The 22,096-nt window shown below is 28.3% G+C and overlaps 1 protein-coding gene across 3 annotated transcripts in view; it reads left to right on the forward strand.

The window, feature by feature from the left end:
* The window catches only part of LOC135929082 (D(2) dopamine receptor A-like), a 47,432-nt gene that overhangs the window by 13,568 nt on the left and 11,768 nt on the right, over positions 1 to 22,096 (forward strand). Inside the window, exon 1 of one of the 3 annotated variants that reach the window (XM_065465576.1) lies at positions 5,650 to 6,664. The exons of the other annotated variants lie outside the window; for them this stretch is intronic. Within the exon in view, the coding sequence (XP_065321648.1) occupies positions 5,733 to 6,664 (932 nt within the window). The 5' untranslated portion in view covers positions 5,650 to 5,732. Of the gene's footprint in view, positions 1 to 5,649; positions 6,665 to 22,096 lie in introns of those variants that run through there. 3 annotated transcript variants of the gene reach the window in all.

Genomic DNA, 22,096 nt, shown 5'->3' on the forward strand with positions numbered 1-22,096 from the left:
TATTGTAGCAAAAATATATTTAATTTTTTAAGTAACGAGTAACCCGTTACCTTTTTGAATAGTCAGTAACGCGAAAGGTAACGAGTAACGGTAACGCGTTCCCTTTTTTCAGACGAAACGAGAACGGTAACGCGTTTCCTTTTAGTAGTAACGTTTAAGTTTTGTGAGTTATGAAAATTTTTGTAATAAACACCTTTGTAAATAGTTAACATATTTAAACTTCAAATAGAACCATATATTTCGCGGTTCATAATTTGAACTAATCGATCTTCCATCTTATAATATTACTAATCCAGATAGAGGAAATACTATAATTAATTAAGAAAATAATTATAAATAAAATATATGAAAATGTAATTTCATTTATGTTAATGTATTATATTATAAATTAATTAAATCATATTTTTATTTTTGAGTTTTATTTACTTCATATTTATTTTTGTGATTTTTTCCCTCTTTCGATATTATTTCCTATTTAGTTTATTTACAATTATCATTATTTTATTTTTTTTTAAGTTATTGGGAAAATTCAATATTTTTTAATTTTAATAATACTTTTTTAAGTGATTTTGTGCTTAAGGAACAGAGACCTTCATGGGCCGGGTATAGGCCTAATATTATATTTTCTAGAGGACCTGGGCCGGGCCTGAATTTTTTTAATGGACTTGGGCTGGGCTTGAAAATGATTAAATTTAGATTATTTAAAACAGTTGCTAATTTAAAGAAATATTGCCTTTTTTCTTCTAATAATAAATTTCAGTATTATAAACAAAATGATTGCCTAAATATATTTAAATATTAAAAAAAAATTTTTGGATATGGGCTTGGCCCGGTTTGGGAAATTGTTTTGAAACTTATCATGGGCTTGGGCCGGACTGGGAATTTTTTTTAACATTAGATATGCGCTAGGCTTGTGCCTAAAAAATTTTTTTTACTACGCTATAAATTTTTAAATATGTAATATAGGTAATTTTTTTACCGTTGTGCAACTGCACAATTTTGTATCCTCTGCATGCCCCCATGATGGATGACCAAAGAATCACAGAAAAAAGTCTAAAGATTTAATATTAAATTTTTTTAAACACCATAATTTGACACCCATTAAACTTTGAATGATTTTAAAAAAAAATAAGATTAAGATTATAATATATTTGCAGATTATTTTCATATAAGTGTTTTTTAAAATGTATAACCAATGGGAAGGTTTAATTTAGCTAAAAATGTGTTTAAGTATAAACGAGGATGCCTCACTCAAGAAAACTTTGTGAATATTCTATTATTAAAAGCAAAATTAGCAAAAATATTTTATATATTTTACATAAATAAAATATCAAACTAAAATATTTTGTTCACTTTACCAATAGTTTTCAGCTTTCGACATATCTGAATACATTTTTTTAAGTGTACATCTATATACTTACATACCTTTTTAGTTCTGTATATCACACATCTGAAAAGTATATTTTAACAATTCTGATCTATATTCCACCAATCATATAACATAATTAAAGTAAAAACGCTCATTCTATAAAAACGGAAATCTACAAGTTTCCCAAAAACATGAATTATATTTTTTTTAAATATTAATTTGAATTTTTTGTTTTAAAATTCCTTGGGTTCTGATGTAAGGGATCTTATTTTTTCGCCTATATTTTTTAAAAATTAAAATTTCCGCTTGACACATGTCTAAGGGAAGAAATAACGATTGGTAAAAAAAAACAATTTGTTAATTTCGATTTTATTTTTTTTCGCGGCTATATCAACTAGTGTTGTTAAATGGCTCGTTTTGAGCCGATTTTTAAAAACAACTCAATATTTTATTCAGAAAAATATTACGCAGGACTGAAGATTTTGTTCTTAGAAGGAACAAGTGTCTAGACATATATTATCGGTATCTCAAGGCTTATTTTTCTGGCTAAAATATTGAGTTAGCCGTTTTAAATATCGGCTCAAACCGATCCGTTTAACAACACTAATATCAACCTGATTAGAATTTACAGTTTTTTGGAAACGAAGAGAAGCATGTGAAGTTTCAAATTAAGACCTAAAAACCAAGGTACAGAAGTTAAAGGCCTTAGGCTCATCTGATGGTAAATTTGCAGGCTCAAGAATGTTTGGTATTCGAGCCCTTATAAGAGAACGGCTAATAACTGAATTATTCACTGCATACCTTTCATGTCTGCCTTGACTATATATACAATTATTAAGAATAAAAAAATAGTGGAATAGGTAAAAACCTAAACCACACTTAATTTTAATAAACCAGCAAATCCCGCTCTATCAGCACAAAATTGCGCTCTTCTATGCAACATCTAAATGTAACAAATTATATTAAAATGGGTTTTAATGAACTATTTGTCATTTAAAACGTTTCTGAAGGTGTAAGTTTAAATATCTTAACTCATCAGCGGAGTATCGAACCTTTTGATAACAGGATCGGTTCAGGTTCCAAAAAGAAATGATAAAAGTTTAGACTCGATACAGGAATTAAATAAGATTCAGATTCCTTCAGGTCAAAAATCTTTACTGAAGGTTCATTAAGGTTCAAAATATTATTTTTATAAAGAGTATCTATATCGAGCTCTATAAATAATTTTAACTTTGTTTTATGATAAATATATAAAAATAAAATACAATTTAAAGTTAACCCAGAATTATATTATCAATTTTTATTTGTATATAAAAATGTATAATTAAAATATCCTCCAATATATCTCCGATTAAACTTGTTCTCTGTGCCGACAAATTATACTTCATTCCTGAAAACGATCTTTTGGCTAAAACCTTTGACAAGATAAAATTCGGGTCGCTTTTTTTTATTAATCCGTTATGGTATCTATCAGTGCTGTAAACTTAAGGTCTGTAATGGACGGTTTATCAGGCAATATTTGAAAATTTTTTTAATCCGCCCGCCTAACACGCCCATAGTTTTTAAAATAATATACCCGCCCTCCCTATAGTCTAAAATATTTACCTGCTTACCCCCCCCCCACCATTAATTTAAATTTTTTACCCGCCGGCCCATTATTTATAAAAAATTTTAACCCACGCCTCTCATATAAAATTTAAATAAACTCATTCTTTCAATTTTTTTAAGCATCTAACAAAAAAAATTCAGTTATAGCACTACTTAGGAAATTGCTATATTAAGCATAAAAAAATATTCAATTTAAATCACGGATAAGGTATTTATTTGATCTAATAAAATATTTATGTATTAATATAAAATTAAGAACTAAAAAAAACCTCTACTCAAGTGAGATATTTAAATAAAAAGTGATACATATAATAAATAAAAAATTTTTTAATTAATTGTTTATAAATTGTAAACTTAAACTAAACTAAGTAGCCTAAAATCTTTCTAAATTATACAAAAACTCCTCATTTTAAGATTTTAATATTTTGTTATGTTGTCATTAGGTAATCCTCTCCTCTGTATCAGCCATATATTATTTATTATCTGTTGTAATTTAATTTTGAAGTGGATGCTATCTATCTATTTCATACATTGCATTTATAATCTTTACAATTTAATAATCTTTAAAGGAATTATCTTTGCTTTTGGGGAAACTAATAGAATAAGATTTTGATTCACGTTGATGTTATATTCTTCCATGCAAATCAAATCCAAAATATTTTCGATATATTTTTACCTAATTGTTTTCTTCCGACAACAATATTCTCAGATGTAGGTACTTTGGTATGAAATTTCTGGTAGCATATTTTTTTTTGCTTACTTAAATGATTTTAAATAACAAATAAAAGTAGTAAATTTTTGACTCGCCAGACTCATAACCCCCACCCGATCACCTATTCTATAAAAATTTATAACCCGCTCGCCCGCCCAATTAGATGGGCGAAAAAAAACGCGTTACTCTTTACGTTTGAAAAAAAACTCTTTACCTTGTGAAAAAAGGAACACGTTACTCGCTATTCAAGAAAAGTAACGGTTACTCTTTACTAAGCAAAATAAATATTATATATAAATTTTTTCTTCACAAATAATATATAAGAGAACTTTTTGTGTTTTTTTTTTATTTTTAACAACAATTGATTTTCAGAATTTTATCAGATAAATAAGAGCGCTTAGTGCTCAACACTAGCGATCTGCAACGCGCCTTAATTTTTTTAAGCCCGCCCGAACTTTTTTTAAAAAATTTGTCCTGCCCAGCCCGATCCTGATCGAAATTTTTTTTACAACAAAAATGTAATAAATTAAATAAAAATGAAGAACTTTGGTGGTTGATTTAAATAAAAAACTCAGCTTAATTTTTTCTATAAAACAAAATATAATATATAATAAAATAAAAAATATATTTTCCATATTTTCTTTGAAAAAATTCGTTTATCATGACATGTTGTACTCATTATGGGATAGGGGGGGGGGGGTGAATCTTTTGTTTTCCTCTTGGTTAAACCTTTGGATGGATAATATCGATAACAAGCCTTTGACATAAAAGTATAATTATTTAAAATAGGTCTTTTCGTGGATACGTATACCGAACTTTTCGATAAAGTCTAGGGCCTTAAAGTTAGCGTAAGACAAAATATAAACAAATTAGTAGGAAGAGTCAGAACTATATTTGAAAATTTTACTTGATTCTTCGAGGACAAAGATATCTACGGTTAAATAGAGATATGATCGACAAATGTTAAATTCCAGTAATGGGATTACCCCCTCAAAGAATTTAAAAAATTTATCAGAAACCATCGGTTCTAATACCGTTGAGCCTTTAGTCATGGAATGGTTCTAGCCAATTTCAGTTCGCGTGGTTCACGATTCAAACAATACTCACCAGAGACCTTCATGGGCCTTAATTTTTTGACCAAGCCCGGCCTAGGCCCGCACTAAAAAATTTTTTTTGGCCCAAGCCCGTTAGCAACTGTTTTAAATAATCTAAATTTAAATTTAATAATTTTAGGCCCAAGCCCAGCCTAATCCTATTTAAAAAAATTTTAAAAACCCATGCCCGGCCCAGACCCGCTATGAAATATGATATTAGGCCCATACTCGCCGCGGGCCGGCCCGGCCCATGAAATCTCTGATACTCATCCTTTAAATCAACACTAATTTTACTATGTTTGCCAAAGATAGGAAAAATCAATGCCGCAATTTAACCTCAACCCAATTGCTATTATTGATTAGGAAAACACATTCCAATTTTCTTTTGTTATTTAAATAATGATAAAAAAAAATGGTTATTACATACAAATTGCTTATTGTTATTGAATACAATTACGAACACATCTGAATAAATATCGATATAATATAAAAAAATATAATATTTATAATTTCAAAATATTATATTTGAAATCAATAATTTAATCTACAAAGCTAAATATTATAATTTTTAATATTTCCGAAATTAAAATATCCGGATGCAAAATTAAAATTTTTTAAAAAAATATGAATTTAAATTTTACATAAAAATAATTTTTTTATGATATCTACTTGGTTTAAAATAAAATTTGAAATTTTATCATTATTAACCTTATTAATTTCTGTTGATCATTAATTAAGAAGAGCTGAACAAAATTCTGTTTATAATTTAAAGGATAATTTGTATGAATTGAACATTTACTAGAAGACAAATTTGGGAAGAAGATATTTGAACATTAAAAATTATTCATTTTCTAATTACTAATGTTAGAATACAAAATTCTCTTGGAATCTTATAAATATAGGATTTTTTATTATCCTTTTCTAGCAAACTTCCCAAATTAGTAGTTATATGTTTGCTAAGAAGTTATTCGATTTTATATCTGGCCTCTCCTACTCAACATACATGATAATGCTCATTATTTGCACGGATTATGGTTTCACGAATTCAGATTTCCAGTTTAACGATTCGAATATCATTGTTTTGGAAAATAGGTCTGTAAATTCTAAGATTTTGCATGTGACGAATGGCAACTACTTTCGGGCGAATGATAAACCATTTAAAGACGCCGTTGAAAAGAACTTACTTATAAAACCAAAGTCAACACGTTCTTTAAATGATTACCGAGGTGATAATCCAAGCTCATTCCAATTTGCCCTACAAAACATTTATCAGGGATACATTAAATTTTATGGCAAGAACGAATATAAAAGTATAATTGGTTTGTCGATACAGAAAGACAATGTTCAGGATATTCGAAAAGAAATAAATAATAATTCTTTAGAAAAGTCTGATGAAGTACCCATCGAACATGGAATATATGTAAATGACCCAAAATTTAACTATCTTCTAGTCAATCCCCAACCCGATAACGTAGATACTTTTAAAACCCTTGACTTAAATACAATTAAGCCTTCTCACAAGGAATTAAAATTGAACAAAACCAATAAGAAGACGAATAAAAATTACAAAATACACAAATTTTTACCAAGAGGATCTTCTCCTAATATCACCACCAAGTCACCATCTGATAATAGGGAAAAGGAAATTAGAAAATATGAAACTGTCTTCAAAGTCTTCAATTATATTTTTCTGGTCGTTATCATATTTTCGAATATACTAGTGATAAGGGCATATTCGAGGTTTCAAAAATTAAGGAGTATCACCAACCGTTTTGTGATATCGTTAGCGGTGGCCGATTTATGTGTAGGGCTGAGCAGGTCGCTTCAAGAGTTAATTGAATTCGTAGATCCTACTTCAGGATCTAAGCCATATGCTTACAGGTTATTATTTTTTAAAATATCTATTTGATCCGTTTCTCATAGCGAGAATCGCCAATCCTATTTTTGATTATAAATTTTTCGAGATAGACTACATCTGTTCAAATCGAAAAACTTATAACATTATTGATTGTCTATAAGTAATCAGATCCCAGACTTCCTAGGCCAATAACATTGAGATCCCTCTCCTCGGTGACTAAAATAAAGGGTATACTGACTATGTATGTCGACTCTGAGGTTAACTTCTTGAGTTATCATCCCCATCTCCCAACTTAAAATTTTATTCCATTGTCGTATTTTCCCCATGTTAGAGGGCCTGTTATGACTATTATTTCATATACCTAGCGTTAGGCTCCGCTAGCCCTACAGGATTTGGCTTCGACGAATTAGGGCCCTTTTTTAAGGAATATTTCACAGGTTTAAGCCTCTAAGTTGAAAATTAAAAATATTTAACATGAATTCGGTCTTTAAGGTATAAAACCTCCATTGCAATTGATATTTTTTATCAAATTTTAAAAAAAATTAAAAATAGCGGCTATAAAAATATTTATATATTGAATAAATTTATAATTATACATGTTTTGACCTTATTTTATAAATGGTTTCATAGAAAAATTGAAAATATGAGAAGTCATTGAATCTTAAATGATAATATAAATTTTAATTTTAGCTAAAAATTCGATCATAAAAATAATATTAATTATAAAAACATTTCTAATAAATATACCGTCTATATAAAATGCATTTAAAAAAAAAACTATTATTTGAGTTAAGTCAGTATGACTTAAAAATCTATGTTTAGAAATACAGTTGGAAATTCAATGGAACCAAGGTCTATGCCCTTTGCTTAGGATATATCTTAGAACCAAAATATACATCTTGTTTGGGATTGTAGATGCTTAGCTTGTTTTGCCAGATCCTTTTCAACTAACTCCATCACGAGAGCAGAAAACTTAAAATCTATTAAATACCGCCACCTAAAAAACCTACTATTTTTTCCGGTGTATCAGACAAAGCTCTAAGTTTTTTCAAAGCAATAGGGCAACAAAAGCTACGATATATCACAGGCAACCCAAATGAAGGGTTTTACCTAAAGCAAAAAATACTCATCGTATTTGCGTTTTCCAATTGTATTTCCTATTCATGGTTCTTTAATTAAATTTATTTTAAAATATTTCGGCCTGACCTTGTTTGTAATTTTATTTGGCCCGGCCCGGTATAAATCATACCACTTTAAGACTCCATCAGCTGCTGATCTCTGATATAAATATCGTCAGTCATGTAGAATATTCCTCTAAATTTGGTATTTCAGTTCAGGCCTTGTCGGTTATTGTGCTTCCCGTCATAATATAAAAAAATTCTTATACATTATTTTCATATAAAAATTTAATGTTATAATATAAGGGCAACGACAAATTAGGGCATTTATTGATTGAGGCATACATGAATGTTCTTTCTCTTTAAATTTCAAAATATTATAACTACCATATAAAGTAATTATTTATTTTTATGAAAATGCAAACGCAAATATTTTAAAATTTTAATTGAGCTCTATATTTATTATTTATAATAACACAACACACACATTACTAATAATGATATAATTAATTAGCAGCTGAAAAACACATTTAATTATGATTATAATTTATCGTAATAAATTAAGGAATATATCAATTTTCATTTTATTTTTAAAACTACAGCGACTCTCGAAATATTAATGGAAAAATAAATTGCATTTGTTACTTTGGTCAAAAATCTAGCATAACCTAATTCTTAAAATAATTTTTGGTAACTTGATAAATTAATTCAGCAATAAGAAATATTTTCATCATAAGGCTTCTTGACATAGAAAAATTAATACGATTATATTTTATAGGAATATTTAGGATCACTTCAAAACAAACTTGATAAGGATTTAGAAGGCATATACTTAAGATATTATGTCATTTTCTATAAGCGCTATATACTAATTGTGAATAGACTCAAACTAGGCCAAGATGTTTTATCCTAAAAGGTACTATGTTAATCTGCTTCTAATCCCCCCCCCTCATAAGCCAGGATTGAACAGTATCGCTGACATTCGTATTTTTTTAAATCTTTCATGTATCTTGTACCCAAGATAAAATTTTCTTAATCAATTTGCATTCAAAAAGATACAGATATTTTGAAAAATTTATATTTGTTAATTTAAATAGTATTAGGATTCAAAATATCATTTTAATATTTAAATGAAAAATTTGCAGTTTAGATATTTTGAGATAGGGTAGGTATTGTTATATGATCTTGGTCGTCATATATTACTTTGTTAAAGAACTACCATATTATATTGAAATCATCATACATCCATCATTACCTCAAAAATTATGAACCAAGTTATAGAAGATATAATTATGGAGTAGGAATGTGGAAACAATGATGTTACACAAGGAGAATACAATTACAAATATAAAAGATTTTGAAGTCACCCAACATGAACATACCAATAATAAAATTCAGTAGCGTCACTGGAGGGGGGGGGCAGGGGCTCGAGCCCCTTGAAAAATTTGAAGAGCCCCCTCAAAATTTTTAAATACCAAATGTAATTTTGATGTTAGCTAAAAAAAAAGAGGTAATTTTGGATAATGTTAGTTAAAAAATTTTGGAAATAAGACTTCTCTGATAAAATTACTGCAAAGTGTAATAAATTCTACAAATTATAAGTGGCTATGCAGACTCGTCATTTAATTTCATCAAGCATCTAAAATTATATATATAATTTAATTAAAAATCACATTTATAATGATATTCTTTCATATTGAATATCAAATCTTCATTTGATAAATAAGTTTTTTAAAATATATTTTTATATTAATGATTGATACTGAAATGAGAATGATATTTAAAAATCATCTAGAATTGAAAAGAATAAGAAAAAATATGTTGATGAAATATATTAAAAATAAAAGAATTATATTTTAAAATCTCAAAATATTATATTTGTTTGTTTCACTGATAGAGACGTCATCTAGTATCATATAAATAAGTATTATACAAACAGAAAAACAAAAAGAAATTGTGAAAACTGCGAAATCTATCATAATTTCAAAAAATTGAAATTGAAACGTATTAGCTAATTTACTTTATTAAAATTGGAAATATTTTTAATTTAAGCAAAATTGAATGTTATTTTAATTCAGTTTATATGTAAATGAATTTTAAAAATAGGTCTTTCATAAATATTCGTTGATAAAAAGTATCGGAAATTTGTCTATTTTCTATCGTAGAAAATTATATATCGTAGCAAAATTGCGATCCATAGATACCCTAAGTATTGCCAAAACTGTTCGATATCAGAAAAACAAAAAAGATAACAGAGTTTTAAAAATAAAATGAAGTGTTTGGATAAAATTGAAAGAAATAAAATTTTGAAAATAGACTAGATTTAGATAGAAGGAGAAAAAAAACTATGCCTAGAGTAGTAGAGTGTTTAAGACTTCGGCGGATATTTAAAAAAAATTTATTTTGCAATGAACACAAATTCAACATTCATTTCAGAATTTTGCTTCTTATTTTTGACATCCATCATCTGAATTTCTTATTAGTATATTTACCATTCTGATTTTATATGACTGCATTGAGCGTAAATATACATGATTCAATTATAAAATATACACTGACTATATATGTTGACTAAGAGTGTATTGAGTTCCACCCTCCCCCTCCCCTCGAAAATTTAATGACGCCGTTGATTCCTATATCCCTTTTATCAAAAGGACCTGGGATTGGGCGGGCGGATTATTTTTTAAAACTATGGGAGTTAAAGACCATCCCTTTCCTTTGTGACCTCTACTTTGGACGGCTATTTATTTTATCGGAGAGATAACTATAACATTTAATTTCCTTATGGTAGTCTCATATTAATATCGAAGAAAATATTTAACAAATAAAATACTACAACGGAACAATTATGTTAAGTTAATTTCCCAATTATTTTTTTCTATATCCATAAGTAATTTAATAATTATTATCAATAATTTTTAGATAATTATTAAACAACCTATTTAATTTCCACGAAACTATTATATTAATAAAGTTTTAATATGATTATTTAATTCATATTTATAACGCTTTGTTCAATGCTAGTATTTTCCAAATCATTTGGGAATTCGATAAAATTTAAAATATTATGCAAAGTATTCACTACATTTTAAGAACAAATTTATGATTCAATTGGGAATATTTTTTTATGCCATTACAAAATTTATGTTTTTGTTGATGTGTAATTATCATCTTCATATTCATTCATATTCAGTTTCATTCCAATTATCTTATTACTAGACCAATAACCAGAAATTTTTATTAGAAAGATTGGAACGTGGAGAAGGCAATTTTCTGTTATATTATATTTTACCATTTTAGAATATAAATCAAGTCATGACAATATCAGAGACTCGCAGGTACTCAAAAACGGGTACCCATACTGAACCGCAAAATGATAAAATTTAAAAAACGAGAATCCTGGTTTAAAGAATTTAGTGGTAACTAAATAGGCATAAGTTTCAAAATTTGTGTTTCAATAATAAATTTTATTAAGATGCCGAGATTTTATTATTTATCTTGTAATACACTAATATTAGTTCTTCTAATATCGTGGTATCCAGGTTGAATAAAAATTAACATTAATTAAGCTTAACTTTTAAAAAAAGAAATGAAAGCCCAAAATTATTTTTAAGAAATTGAATATTGCCAACCTACAATAACTGGACTTAAAAATCGCCAATAAAATTTTTGGGGATAAAATTCATCTAATAGTGCCCCCCCCCCCTCCTAGCAAAATAATGGATACGCCGCTGCTTGCCACCATATTTATTCTTATTATTTTTCTTAGGTATAACTCATACGTAGTAATCGACTGTTGGATTCGATTTGCAAATAAACACGAATTAAGCATTCGCTTATTTAGATTTTGCCGCAACTTTACCTTTTATCAGAAGCTTATGAAACCAATTATTGAAAGATGAACAACTTTTTTTATATAAAAACATTCATTTGGCGAATAATTTTACAGGAGATGACAGATTCTCCCTTTGCCCTGTGGAGGTCGCATCGCTTAGAACGATGTATTAACCTTTTGCAGGGTTCCAGGCATGGAAAGACAATGATGACAGGAAGATAATTATAAACTATTACTCATGCTTCCTCAAAATATGGCATTTTTTCTTTTATACCAGAGTAACCCTTCAGAAAAATTGTATATTTGGAATATAATCATTATATATGGAAGTAGATTTAAAATTTATATATGCTACCATGTATTTACATTTTATATAAATTAAAAATAAAGGAATTTTTTTAAATAAATTTAAATTCAAACCATTCAAACATATTAAAAATGCAAAAGATAATAATATTTGGAATTAACTTTTCACGATCCTTTCTTTTATCGATTTCAATGATTTTTAAACTTAAAATTATGTTAGAGATTATAGTCATAAATGTTTTCTCATGGAGAACCTGAGTGGAAGTTCCCCTTTTCAATTTGCATTCGCTCAAAAAATTGTTTTAATTTTTTTTAAAATTGGCATTATTTTAAATTTTTTTTTTATATAAGGCCACAATACGTCCTCAGTATAACCTACCTCGTCCCTCGGTTTTTCTAACATGTGAAAAATTTTTAAAACTTATTTTAACCATCTATTTGGTACAAATAAATTGTCTTTTAGATTTTATACCTTATGGAAGTTTTATTATTAGATAAGAATTCATTTTTAAACTGAAAAATGCATTCGCTTACTTTTAAGGAAAATAATCAACGATTATCTCATCGATAAACCCTCGTGTAATGTTATACTCTACTAAAATATAAGCCAGTATTTCGCTTGCGTTCATTGTGATTTTCGCGCAAATATTTTATAAAACAGACTTTTTAATAAATTTGGTATTTTTCTTACTGAAATTTTTATGTTATTATAAATATTATTATTAACTTTATGGAAAACACGAATTTTATCGGTCCATTAATAAATAATTATAAGTTTTGTTTTATAAATGAAAAATGATATAATTAACTTTATTTAGACCTCTTTATAGTCTTATTATATAGATTTAAAATTGAAACTGAATTAAATTTTAACTTGTTGCAATTTACTTTTTTTTTAACAAGAGAAACTAACATAAATTTTAAGTTAATTTTTTTAATCATAATTCTCATTATTAATACAGGAAAAATAATAAAAAAATATGCCTAATTTAAATATTATATGTTTATACCCTTAAATTCAGGTATATACAATATAAGAATTAGTATAATATATATTTAAAGTTGTATTAACCGTTTTATTGTATCCAATATCTTTATGTATATAAAATAATATTCAAATTAAATAAAAAATAATAATAAAAATTATTGCTAATAATAATAATGAATGTCTGTAATGTTTCCAATTCCCATCTCTCTTTTCTTTTTATTTATCACCTCATATATATTTCATATATGACATTTCCCCTCTTTAATTCGCTCTGTCCCCGTTCTTTAACATGTATTCTTTCTGACAATGCCTTTCATAGCTTTCATGTTTCATTCTTTCTACTCTCTCTCAGTATCTAATTCCCTACAACCCACATCCTAGCTTTGTGATCACTAGTTTCCAGGTTGTTATTTTTTCAATACTCTCCGCATCTTGTACTTACACACCAATGCTATGATTCTTTTCGTTATTCATCATATTTCTACTAAAATTATTCATTATTCCTCTATCTCTATTTATCTTATTCTTCATCGTTATCTTCTCTGTTGTTCTCATTCCAAATTTTTCGTACTTTAACGTCACCTTTCCTCTTTTTGCTTCCATACCTGTCTTTCACTAATCTAATCTCTATCCTTCTTTAATCCCGGTCATATCACACTGTATACATAAATAATGATCTGTCGCCTTTAGGATTTGTTTTATTGTGCTTATTGTTACAATAAGTAAATTTGTTATGTTTCTTCATATTACAAATAATATGTCTTATAAGTGTGTATCTATTATACAATATTATGAATTTGTTTGCATGTCTAACAATATGGTATGTCTTGTTTGTGTGTATAAAATTATTACAATATTATATGTCTTTCCGTTTTAACAAAATTTATGTTAAAAAAATGATATAATTATTTAATCGATAACTAGATAGTGAAAATATAACTAAAAATTCCTAATTACAGGCCATAATTTATTATTCTCCGATTCTGAGAATGATTGTAAAAATTTAATGCTAGAGAAAATATAACTTAAAATTATAAATAATATTAACTAATTAATTAAGATGTAGAAAAAGGAAAATTTAAATATAAAATAGAAAAAATATAACGAAGTTTCTAATCTTAGTTATTTGCTTCTCGACTTCTATTTATCAATCTTTTTTATCAGTCTTTATATGTTTTCCCTTATTAATCCCTTAAAATTCCTTCTCTTTTTTCTTCTCCCCTTTCTTTTTATCTCATTGTTTACTTCTTTCTCCTTTCCTTCTCTTTTCTTTTCTCCCGTTTCCAATTCGAATAATTTCAATAATCGAGTCATTCTTTCGTATTAGTCATTTACTACTTGATTTTCTTATTCCATTTGAATTCTTCGAATTGAATACTTCTTCGAATTAGCCGAATTAATTTATTTATCCAACACATTCAATTATTCTATTCTGTCGAATTTTCCTAAATCAAATAATTGCATTTGATATTTAGACTCTTACGAATTTAATTCACCAAATTCCGGATAGATTATGAATACGAATATATTCAATCTTTGGTAATTCGTTATTGATTAGCTGTTTGATTAACTTCTTCTCTTCTTATTCTATTTTCCTTATCTTGTCTGGTCGTACTTCTAGATTCTTCAAAATTAAAAATTTTAATAGAAATATGATGAATAACGAATAGAATCATAGCATTGGTGTATGAGTACATAAGATGAGAGTATTGAAAAAATAACAACCTGGAAACTAGTGATCACAAAGCTAGGATGTGGGTTGTAGAGAATTCGATACTGAGAGTAGAAAGAATGAAACATGAAAGCTATAAAAGGCATTGCTCGAAAGAAGACAAATCAAAGAACGGGAGAGCGAATTAAAGAGGGGAGATGTCATATATGACATATTAGTGAAAAAAATGACCAAGTCTTAAAATAAAGAAAAAAATAAGTTTAAATAATTATTTTTGAAAAACCAGATATAGTGGTTATGTGGCTACACTTGCATCTCTCTCTGGTCTAGATTTAATCTCGATCGGGTCGAATAAATATTCCACACAGATTTTACATCGATAAAATCACACATATATTAAGGATTAAGAATGCGGTTCTGGAATATGTAAGATTATTAGAGTTAGTGATATTTTATATAAGTTAGTTTTAATACTGGTCATTTATTTTTAATAAATTAAAATGATTTTATTTTTTATGGGCTCCTTGTATTTTTATTATTTGGAAATTTTAGGGCCCCATTTTCATAGATAAAATTACCGATTTTATTTTTTAAAAATAATAAAATATCGCCGCAATAAAATATATTTTATCTTTCACACTCACACGCCCATTTTTATAAAAAAAAAATATAAAACTTTAAAAAATAATTTTTGTTCTATTTTTGTTGGAATGAGTGAGAGGAGATTAACAGTGAAATATTATCTTAGCATAATCTATGACCTCCTCTAATGAGAACGCACATGCATTACACAGAGGCCCACTCTCTTTAATTACGAGTTAATCGTAATTTAATTCGATTATATATTGTTTGCAATAAGACTGCGATTAATTTTATATGAAATGAATCTAAAAAAATATTTACGATCTTCTAAAATATAAACCTTGATTTACTAGAATTTAAAAGGAGAACATTTTAGAATTAAAATGTAAAACATTGGAAGAACTATTTTATAAGAGAAGATTAGATTATAAAGGAATATTCTGATAACATTTTTGAAATAAAATCCAAAAGCCTTTTAAATGATTGTTTATAGTAGAGCTGAGAACCCGAACCCTCGAAATTCTGAATCCGAACCCAAACCCTTTTTTAAATTAGGGTTCAAGAATTTCTTTTTATTTTATTTACTCTCTCACTGATGCATTTTGGTAGATATCATGAAAAATTTTAAATTACAATTATAATCTTTTATTTAAAAAATTGTACTGTATTCTAATTATAATTATGATAAATTATTTTTATGGCAAATACAAAATATATTAAAATAAATTTAAAAAAAGGGATTTTTAACTGAACCATGACTTTTTTTAGAACGAAGGTTCACAGTCCTGGTTTTTATATTTTATTTTCTTGGGGGGGGGGGGGGGATTGTTTTATTAACTTAATATGACAAGGCAAATTTCTGAAGGGAAGAACATTCCACGAAATCCACCTTCCCCCTTGCTACGCCTTTGTATGAGTGATCGGGGATAATTGTCTCAAATTCTAATATTTGTCCCATCAAATATATTTTTTTTATAAATTATAAGTTATAGAACGAGGAATTCTAAACTGGAGAAATTTATCAGTCTTTTTGAAATTAAAAAAAAAAGATAAACAAAGGTTAATAAAATATTTGATTAAATTAAATTTTTATAATCAAAGTTTAAGGAAATAGATCAAATAAATATAAAAAGGAAAATAATATTTAATTTAAAATTTTATTAAAAATAGTGCCGTAAACAAAGTAACGTCGAAGAATATAAGGTCATTACTCATTAGTAACGCTAGGTTTAAAGGAAAAAAATAAGGTATATGATTTTTTTTCTCTTCATTATATTAAAAATTAAATCATTAATTAGTTAACCACAAATTGGTGGGGAGGGGAATTCTATTATTGCTAAAAGATAAATTTATAACTGTATTGCAATTTATCAATTTTTTTTGACATTTATATATTTTCTATTGTCATTTATATAGGAAACATCTTCTATTTATATTTTTACTGAGGCTTGCTTTTTTCTGGATTTTCTAAATAGCGCAAGTACATTTATCGAAGGAATTAGTTCGTCAACTTTTAAAAATAGTATAATATTTGTATAAAATAATGAATAACGCAATTATATGAATTAATATAAATATATATGATGTTTAAAGATTATATGTGTTACGGCAAATCCGGCAATAACATGTAGGGGAGACTGGGGTTAGTCGAACCGATTTTTACAAAATTTGCTATAGCTCCTGGTTTTTTTAAGATAATATAAAAAATAATATATGATTAGATATCTAAAAATAAACTCTATTTTTTTTTTCTCTTTAGCTTTGACCTTTTCTGGTGGTAAGCTCCTTCAATATCTCTCTCCACTTTATGTTATTCATACAATCTCTTTTATCAAATTTATACTTCTTTATATTGGCTCTAACTTTATGGCCCCATTGAAGTTTTGGCCTTCCTCTTTTACGTTTGCCCATCAATTCCAAACTCTCAACCTTATTTCCTATGTAGTTCATAGGCCTTCTCATTGTGTGCCCATACCACCTAAGTCTGTTTATTATCAACTTAGTCTTAATGGGCACTACCTTTAAACTACTTAGTATTCTTGTACTGCGCACTTTACCTTTCTTGTTACCCCAGCAATCATCCTCAACATTCTCATCTTCATAGTTTATAGACTTCTCTCGTCTGATTCCTTGGTTGGCCATGTTTACGAACTATATAAAATAGTTGGTTGTACTATGGAACTGTAAATTTTTAATTTAATTTGTGTGGGATTCTTTTGTCAAATAGCACTCCAGATAAAGATCTCCACTTTAACCACCCTTGATTAATCTTACTCTTTATCTCTTTTTCTATTGTGCCATTTGTTTGTATAGTGGAGCCCAAATATTTGCAGCTTTCAATTGCCGATATCGACCATTCATTTATATCAATACTATCTGTTTCATCTCCTCCTGTTACCATATACTCCGTCTTTTCTCTATTTACTTTTAATCCGTGCTTTTCTAGGATATTTTTCCAACTCACTAATCTTTCTTTCATTTCATCCTTGGATTCGGCAAGTATCACAATCAGGGTTGTGCATTTGACCGGTCAAATACAATTCGGTCAATTGACCGATATTTGATCGGTCAAATATGGTCAAATTCAAATAAATGTTTTTTACACCAATATTAACTTTATTTTGCATTTATATAATATTATAATAAATCTATGTATAATAATAAATATCATAATATTTTTTAATTCATTCTATAGTCAATGTTTCACCCTCCGTGGCAGAGTCTTGTTCCGATTCATATTCAATATCATTATTTTCTTTAATATTTTTAATCAATCTTAAATTATGATACACTCTTACTAATTTTTCTGCTGTAGAAGCCTTTAATCTATTTCTGTTTTTCGTGTGAATATTGCCCCAAACCGACCAATTTCTTTCAGAAGAAGAAGTCGAACTAGGAAATGTTAGTAAAATATTAGCGACTTCTCTTAATGGGCAAGGTGGGCAAAATGCATTCCACCAACTTGAGGCCGAAATTTGATTGTTTCTTATGGAAGTTACAACTTTCCACATATTATGGCTATTAAATATACCGCTTTTGCTTCTGAAATTTACTATATTACTCAAAATATTTTGATTATCACCACCTTGTAAAATACCCAATTCTTGTATTATATTACATGCTTCATCAAATTCAGTATTAGTAAGATGCTCCCCTTGATATTGGGGGTCCAATAAATAAGCAGCATTGTGAGCACATGTATTTATATCAGTTTTTCTCTTTTCAAACATAACCTTAATTTTTTTTTCTTGAGATGGAGAAAATATAGAATCATGGCATGATTGTATTATGTGTTTTTCCAAATTAAGCATCTCGTTTTTTACTTGGGCCAAAGTACATTTATCCCCTTGCACTTTCAACAATGAGGTAGCTAAAGGTTGGAGTATAGCTAAAAATTTTAAATTTTTCGTCCAAAATTCTTCGTTTAATATATTATTGGTAATTTCTATGGGACAATTATCACAAACAGCTTCTTCAACAACTGATGCTTTTAGAGCTTTCTTGCATATTTGAATTTGCTCCATACATTTTATTGACGATGCCCATCTTGTTTGGCTAATTGTACTTAATGTAGATGGTATGCCATGAAGATTATTATTACGGGAAAATACTGCAGCTGGTATGTGTTTATTCTTGAAAAATTTAACAATTTTTTTAATTATTGAAATATGGTCACTGAAGGCGTCCAATCGTTCAAAATCGTGAAAGAATAACTGCAATGTATGCGCTGCACAACCATAACATTGTATATGATTATAAATAGATTCAGATTTTAGAATTCGCTGCTTTCATGTTAGCGGCATTATCAGTAACTAAAGAATATACTTTTACCGGATTCAATTCATGAATTACATTTTTAAATTCCTGGGCAATATAATCTGCCGTATGGCGATTTTCCTCAGTATTTAGAAATTTGTAGAACACTGGAACAGGCGTCATCACCATAAAATTAATAATACTCTCGTTTCTAATGTTGCTCCAGCCATCTGATACAATTGATAAGTAAGGAGCTTTTATTATATCTGCAACTCTCACCTCCATATCACCTGACGCTTTGTCTAGAAGATATCCAGCCAGCTGCCTTCTCCTGGGTAATGTGTAAATAGGACGTATTTTTTTAAAAAATTCTTGGATGTAGGGATTTTCAGTGATGTGGAAAGGTAAATTGCTCGCATATACAGCCTTTGCAAACAATTGATCCAGCTCATTTTTTTCTTTGGGATTAATTCTATCTATGAAACCGGTTATACAAGATTGAGATTTATATTTAATCGCCTTGCTTGTAGATTGATTAGAAATAAGGGAATCAAATTCTCCTGAGTCACAAGACATAATATTGTTCATTTGATAATCATTCTCACTAATTTCACCCAATTCTTCATTAGAGTTAGACTTAGAAGTATTACAAATTACATTTGTGATATTTTTTGTAGAGGTTGATATTTTGGAATTTGAATAAAATTTTTCCTTAATTATAACAGGGCACATAGTACAGCTGCTTAATAAATGTTTGACCATTCTATCAACGTGGGTGATATAGGACATCTTGCAAAACTTGCACACCGCTTTAACTGATTTACCATCGCGTACTTCTTGAAAATGTTTCCAAACATGATGCTTTGGTTTGACCATAATCCCTAATATATTAAAATTTAACAAAAAATGATTTTGATTATTGTAAAGTTAATCAATCTTAACTATTTTATAATTATCGACCAATTATTCCAATAATTTCTTAATATTATAAATATAATATAATAAACTTTTTACCAGAATTGAATAATATTCCGTAAATCTGACCAGAACAATTAAAATGAAAATTAATTTTAAAAACCAAATATAGCAAGTGTAAGTAAAACAAATGAGAATTAATATAATTTATACTCGGCTAAATATTAAATAAAATTTAAATTTATTAAAAAATAAGAATGAAAAAATTATATTATGATTATAATAAATCGGGTATTTTTATTTTTTTTAAGAAAAATGAATTGAAAAAAATAAAGAAAGCGAGACACGGCAATGATTAGGCAAAAAAATAACTAAAAATATTACTATATTTAGAAAAATTACATATTTATATTTTAATAAAAAAATAATAAGATTGATAAACATGCTTTTAATGCATACTAGTTAATTATATCAAAATATTTATTCGCCATTAATATTTTAGAGTATTTGACCGTATTTGACCAGTCAAATACTCCTCCGGTCAATTGACCGACATGCCAACCCTGATCACAATATCATCTGCAAATATCATATTCCACGGGACTGTTTGAGGTATAGACTGTGCTAATACATCTATTACTGTAATAAAGAGAAGTGGGCTGAGAGCCGACCCTTGATGAACTCCTTCGGCTATTGTGAAGCCTGCTGAAGTACCTGTTGTGCTACGGACCATTTTTGTATGGCCCATATACATATCATGTATTATTCTTATATATTTTTCGGGAACCTTTTTGTGGCGTAGCGCCCAGCAGATAAGTTTTCTTGGGATTCTATCGAAGGCCTTTTCTAGATCGAGAAAGACCATGTATAGCTTTTTGTTCTTTTTCCTGTATTTTTCACTCATTTGCCTAATTGCTTGGATAGCATCAGTTGTTGATCCTCCAGGCATAAAGCCAAACTGAGTCCCTCCTATTTCGATTATGTCTCTTAATCTTTTTTCTATTATTTTTTCGTATAGTTTTAGACAGTGTGACATTAGTTTTATACCCATGTAATTTTGACAATTGTATGGATCCCCTTTATTTTTGTAGATAGGAACTAGATAGCTCTGCCTCCATTTTTGGGGAACCTCTTCATTTCCAAGTATTTTATTGTACAGATTTGTGAGGAGATGTATTCCATCATCTCCTAGTGCTTTAAGGCTTTCTATTGGAATATCGTCTGGACCCCTAGCTTTGTTGTTTTTCATATACTTGAGGCATGTGATTATTTCTTGTTCTATTGGTTGTACAAGGTTTTGACATGGTGAGTGTTCGTCTAGATGTAGTATGTGAGGATTAAAGTTGAGAAACTCCTGAAAATATTCTTTTTATCTATTCATTATTTCTTTTTATTATCAATTTCCCATCTTTATTTTTGATTACTTTCGGAGCTCCGTTTATATCCCTAGAGTTCTTTTCTCGCTGTTTGGCTAATCTGTATATTTTATTTTGCCATTCTTTGGTATGTAGTTCTTCATACATGTCATATGCCATAGATTTGGCCCAAGCCATCGCCTTTGTAGCTATTCTCTTGGATTTTTTGTAATTTGTCTTGTCATCTGAGTTTTTGGATTTGAACCATATTTTATATAGGGCTTTTTTCTCCTGTATAGTGGTTTGTACCTCTTCATTCCACCACCATAGTTCTTTATATGATTTGTTGCCCCCTCTTGTCAAGCCTAGTGTCGATTTGGCAGTGTCTATTAATCTGGATGAAAGGTCTGTCCACATTTTTTCACTGACTTGTGAGGAATCTATTGTTTCAATGTTTGCATTGATTGCAAAGGCATCTGTCATTGTTTTTAATTTGCCCCATTTGATGCATGGTTCCAGTTTTATCTTGTTTTGAGTGGATTTATTTGAGATGTGTAAATCCATGACTAGTAGCTTGTGTTGTGCGGCGATATCTCTCCTGGGATGACTTTGCAGTCTATTACATTTTTTAATCTTCTGCGAGAGATTAGTATGTAATCTATCTGTGTTTTCTTTGTACCACTTTCGTATGTTATAAAATGATTGTCTTTTTCCCTATAGTAGGTGTTGGTTAAGGCAAGGTCGAAATAGAGCACATTTATTTATTCACTTGATTATTTATCTCATGTGCCAAATTTTCAGGAGAATGATTTTTTGAAATAAAACACCATATTAGGTCAGTGACCGGACAGCCCCGCGGTGATATTTTGTTTGTGCAAGATGAGGGGGGGATTTTTACTCCCATACCGGATATATATTCTAGGTCTAT

The sequence above is a fragment of the Gordionus sp. m RMFG-2023 genome, chromosome 4 (assembly GCF_954871325.1).
Source record: "Gordionus sp. m RMFG-2023 chromosome 4, tfGorSpeb1-WG-v2, whole genome shotgun sequence".
NCBI classification, from domain to species: domain Eukaryota; kingdom Metazoa; phylum Nematomorpha; class Gordioida; order Chordodea; family Parachordodidae; genus Gordionus; species Gordionus sp. m RMFG-2023.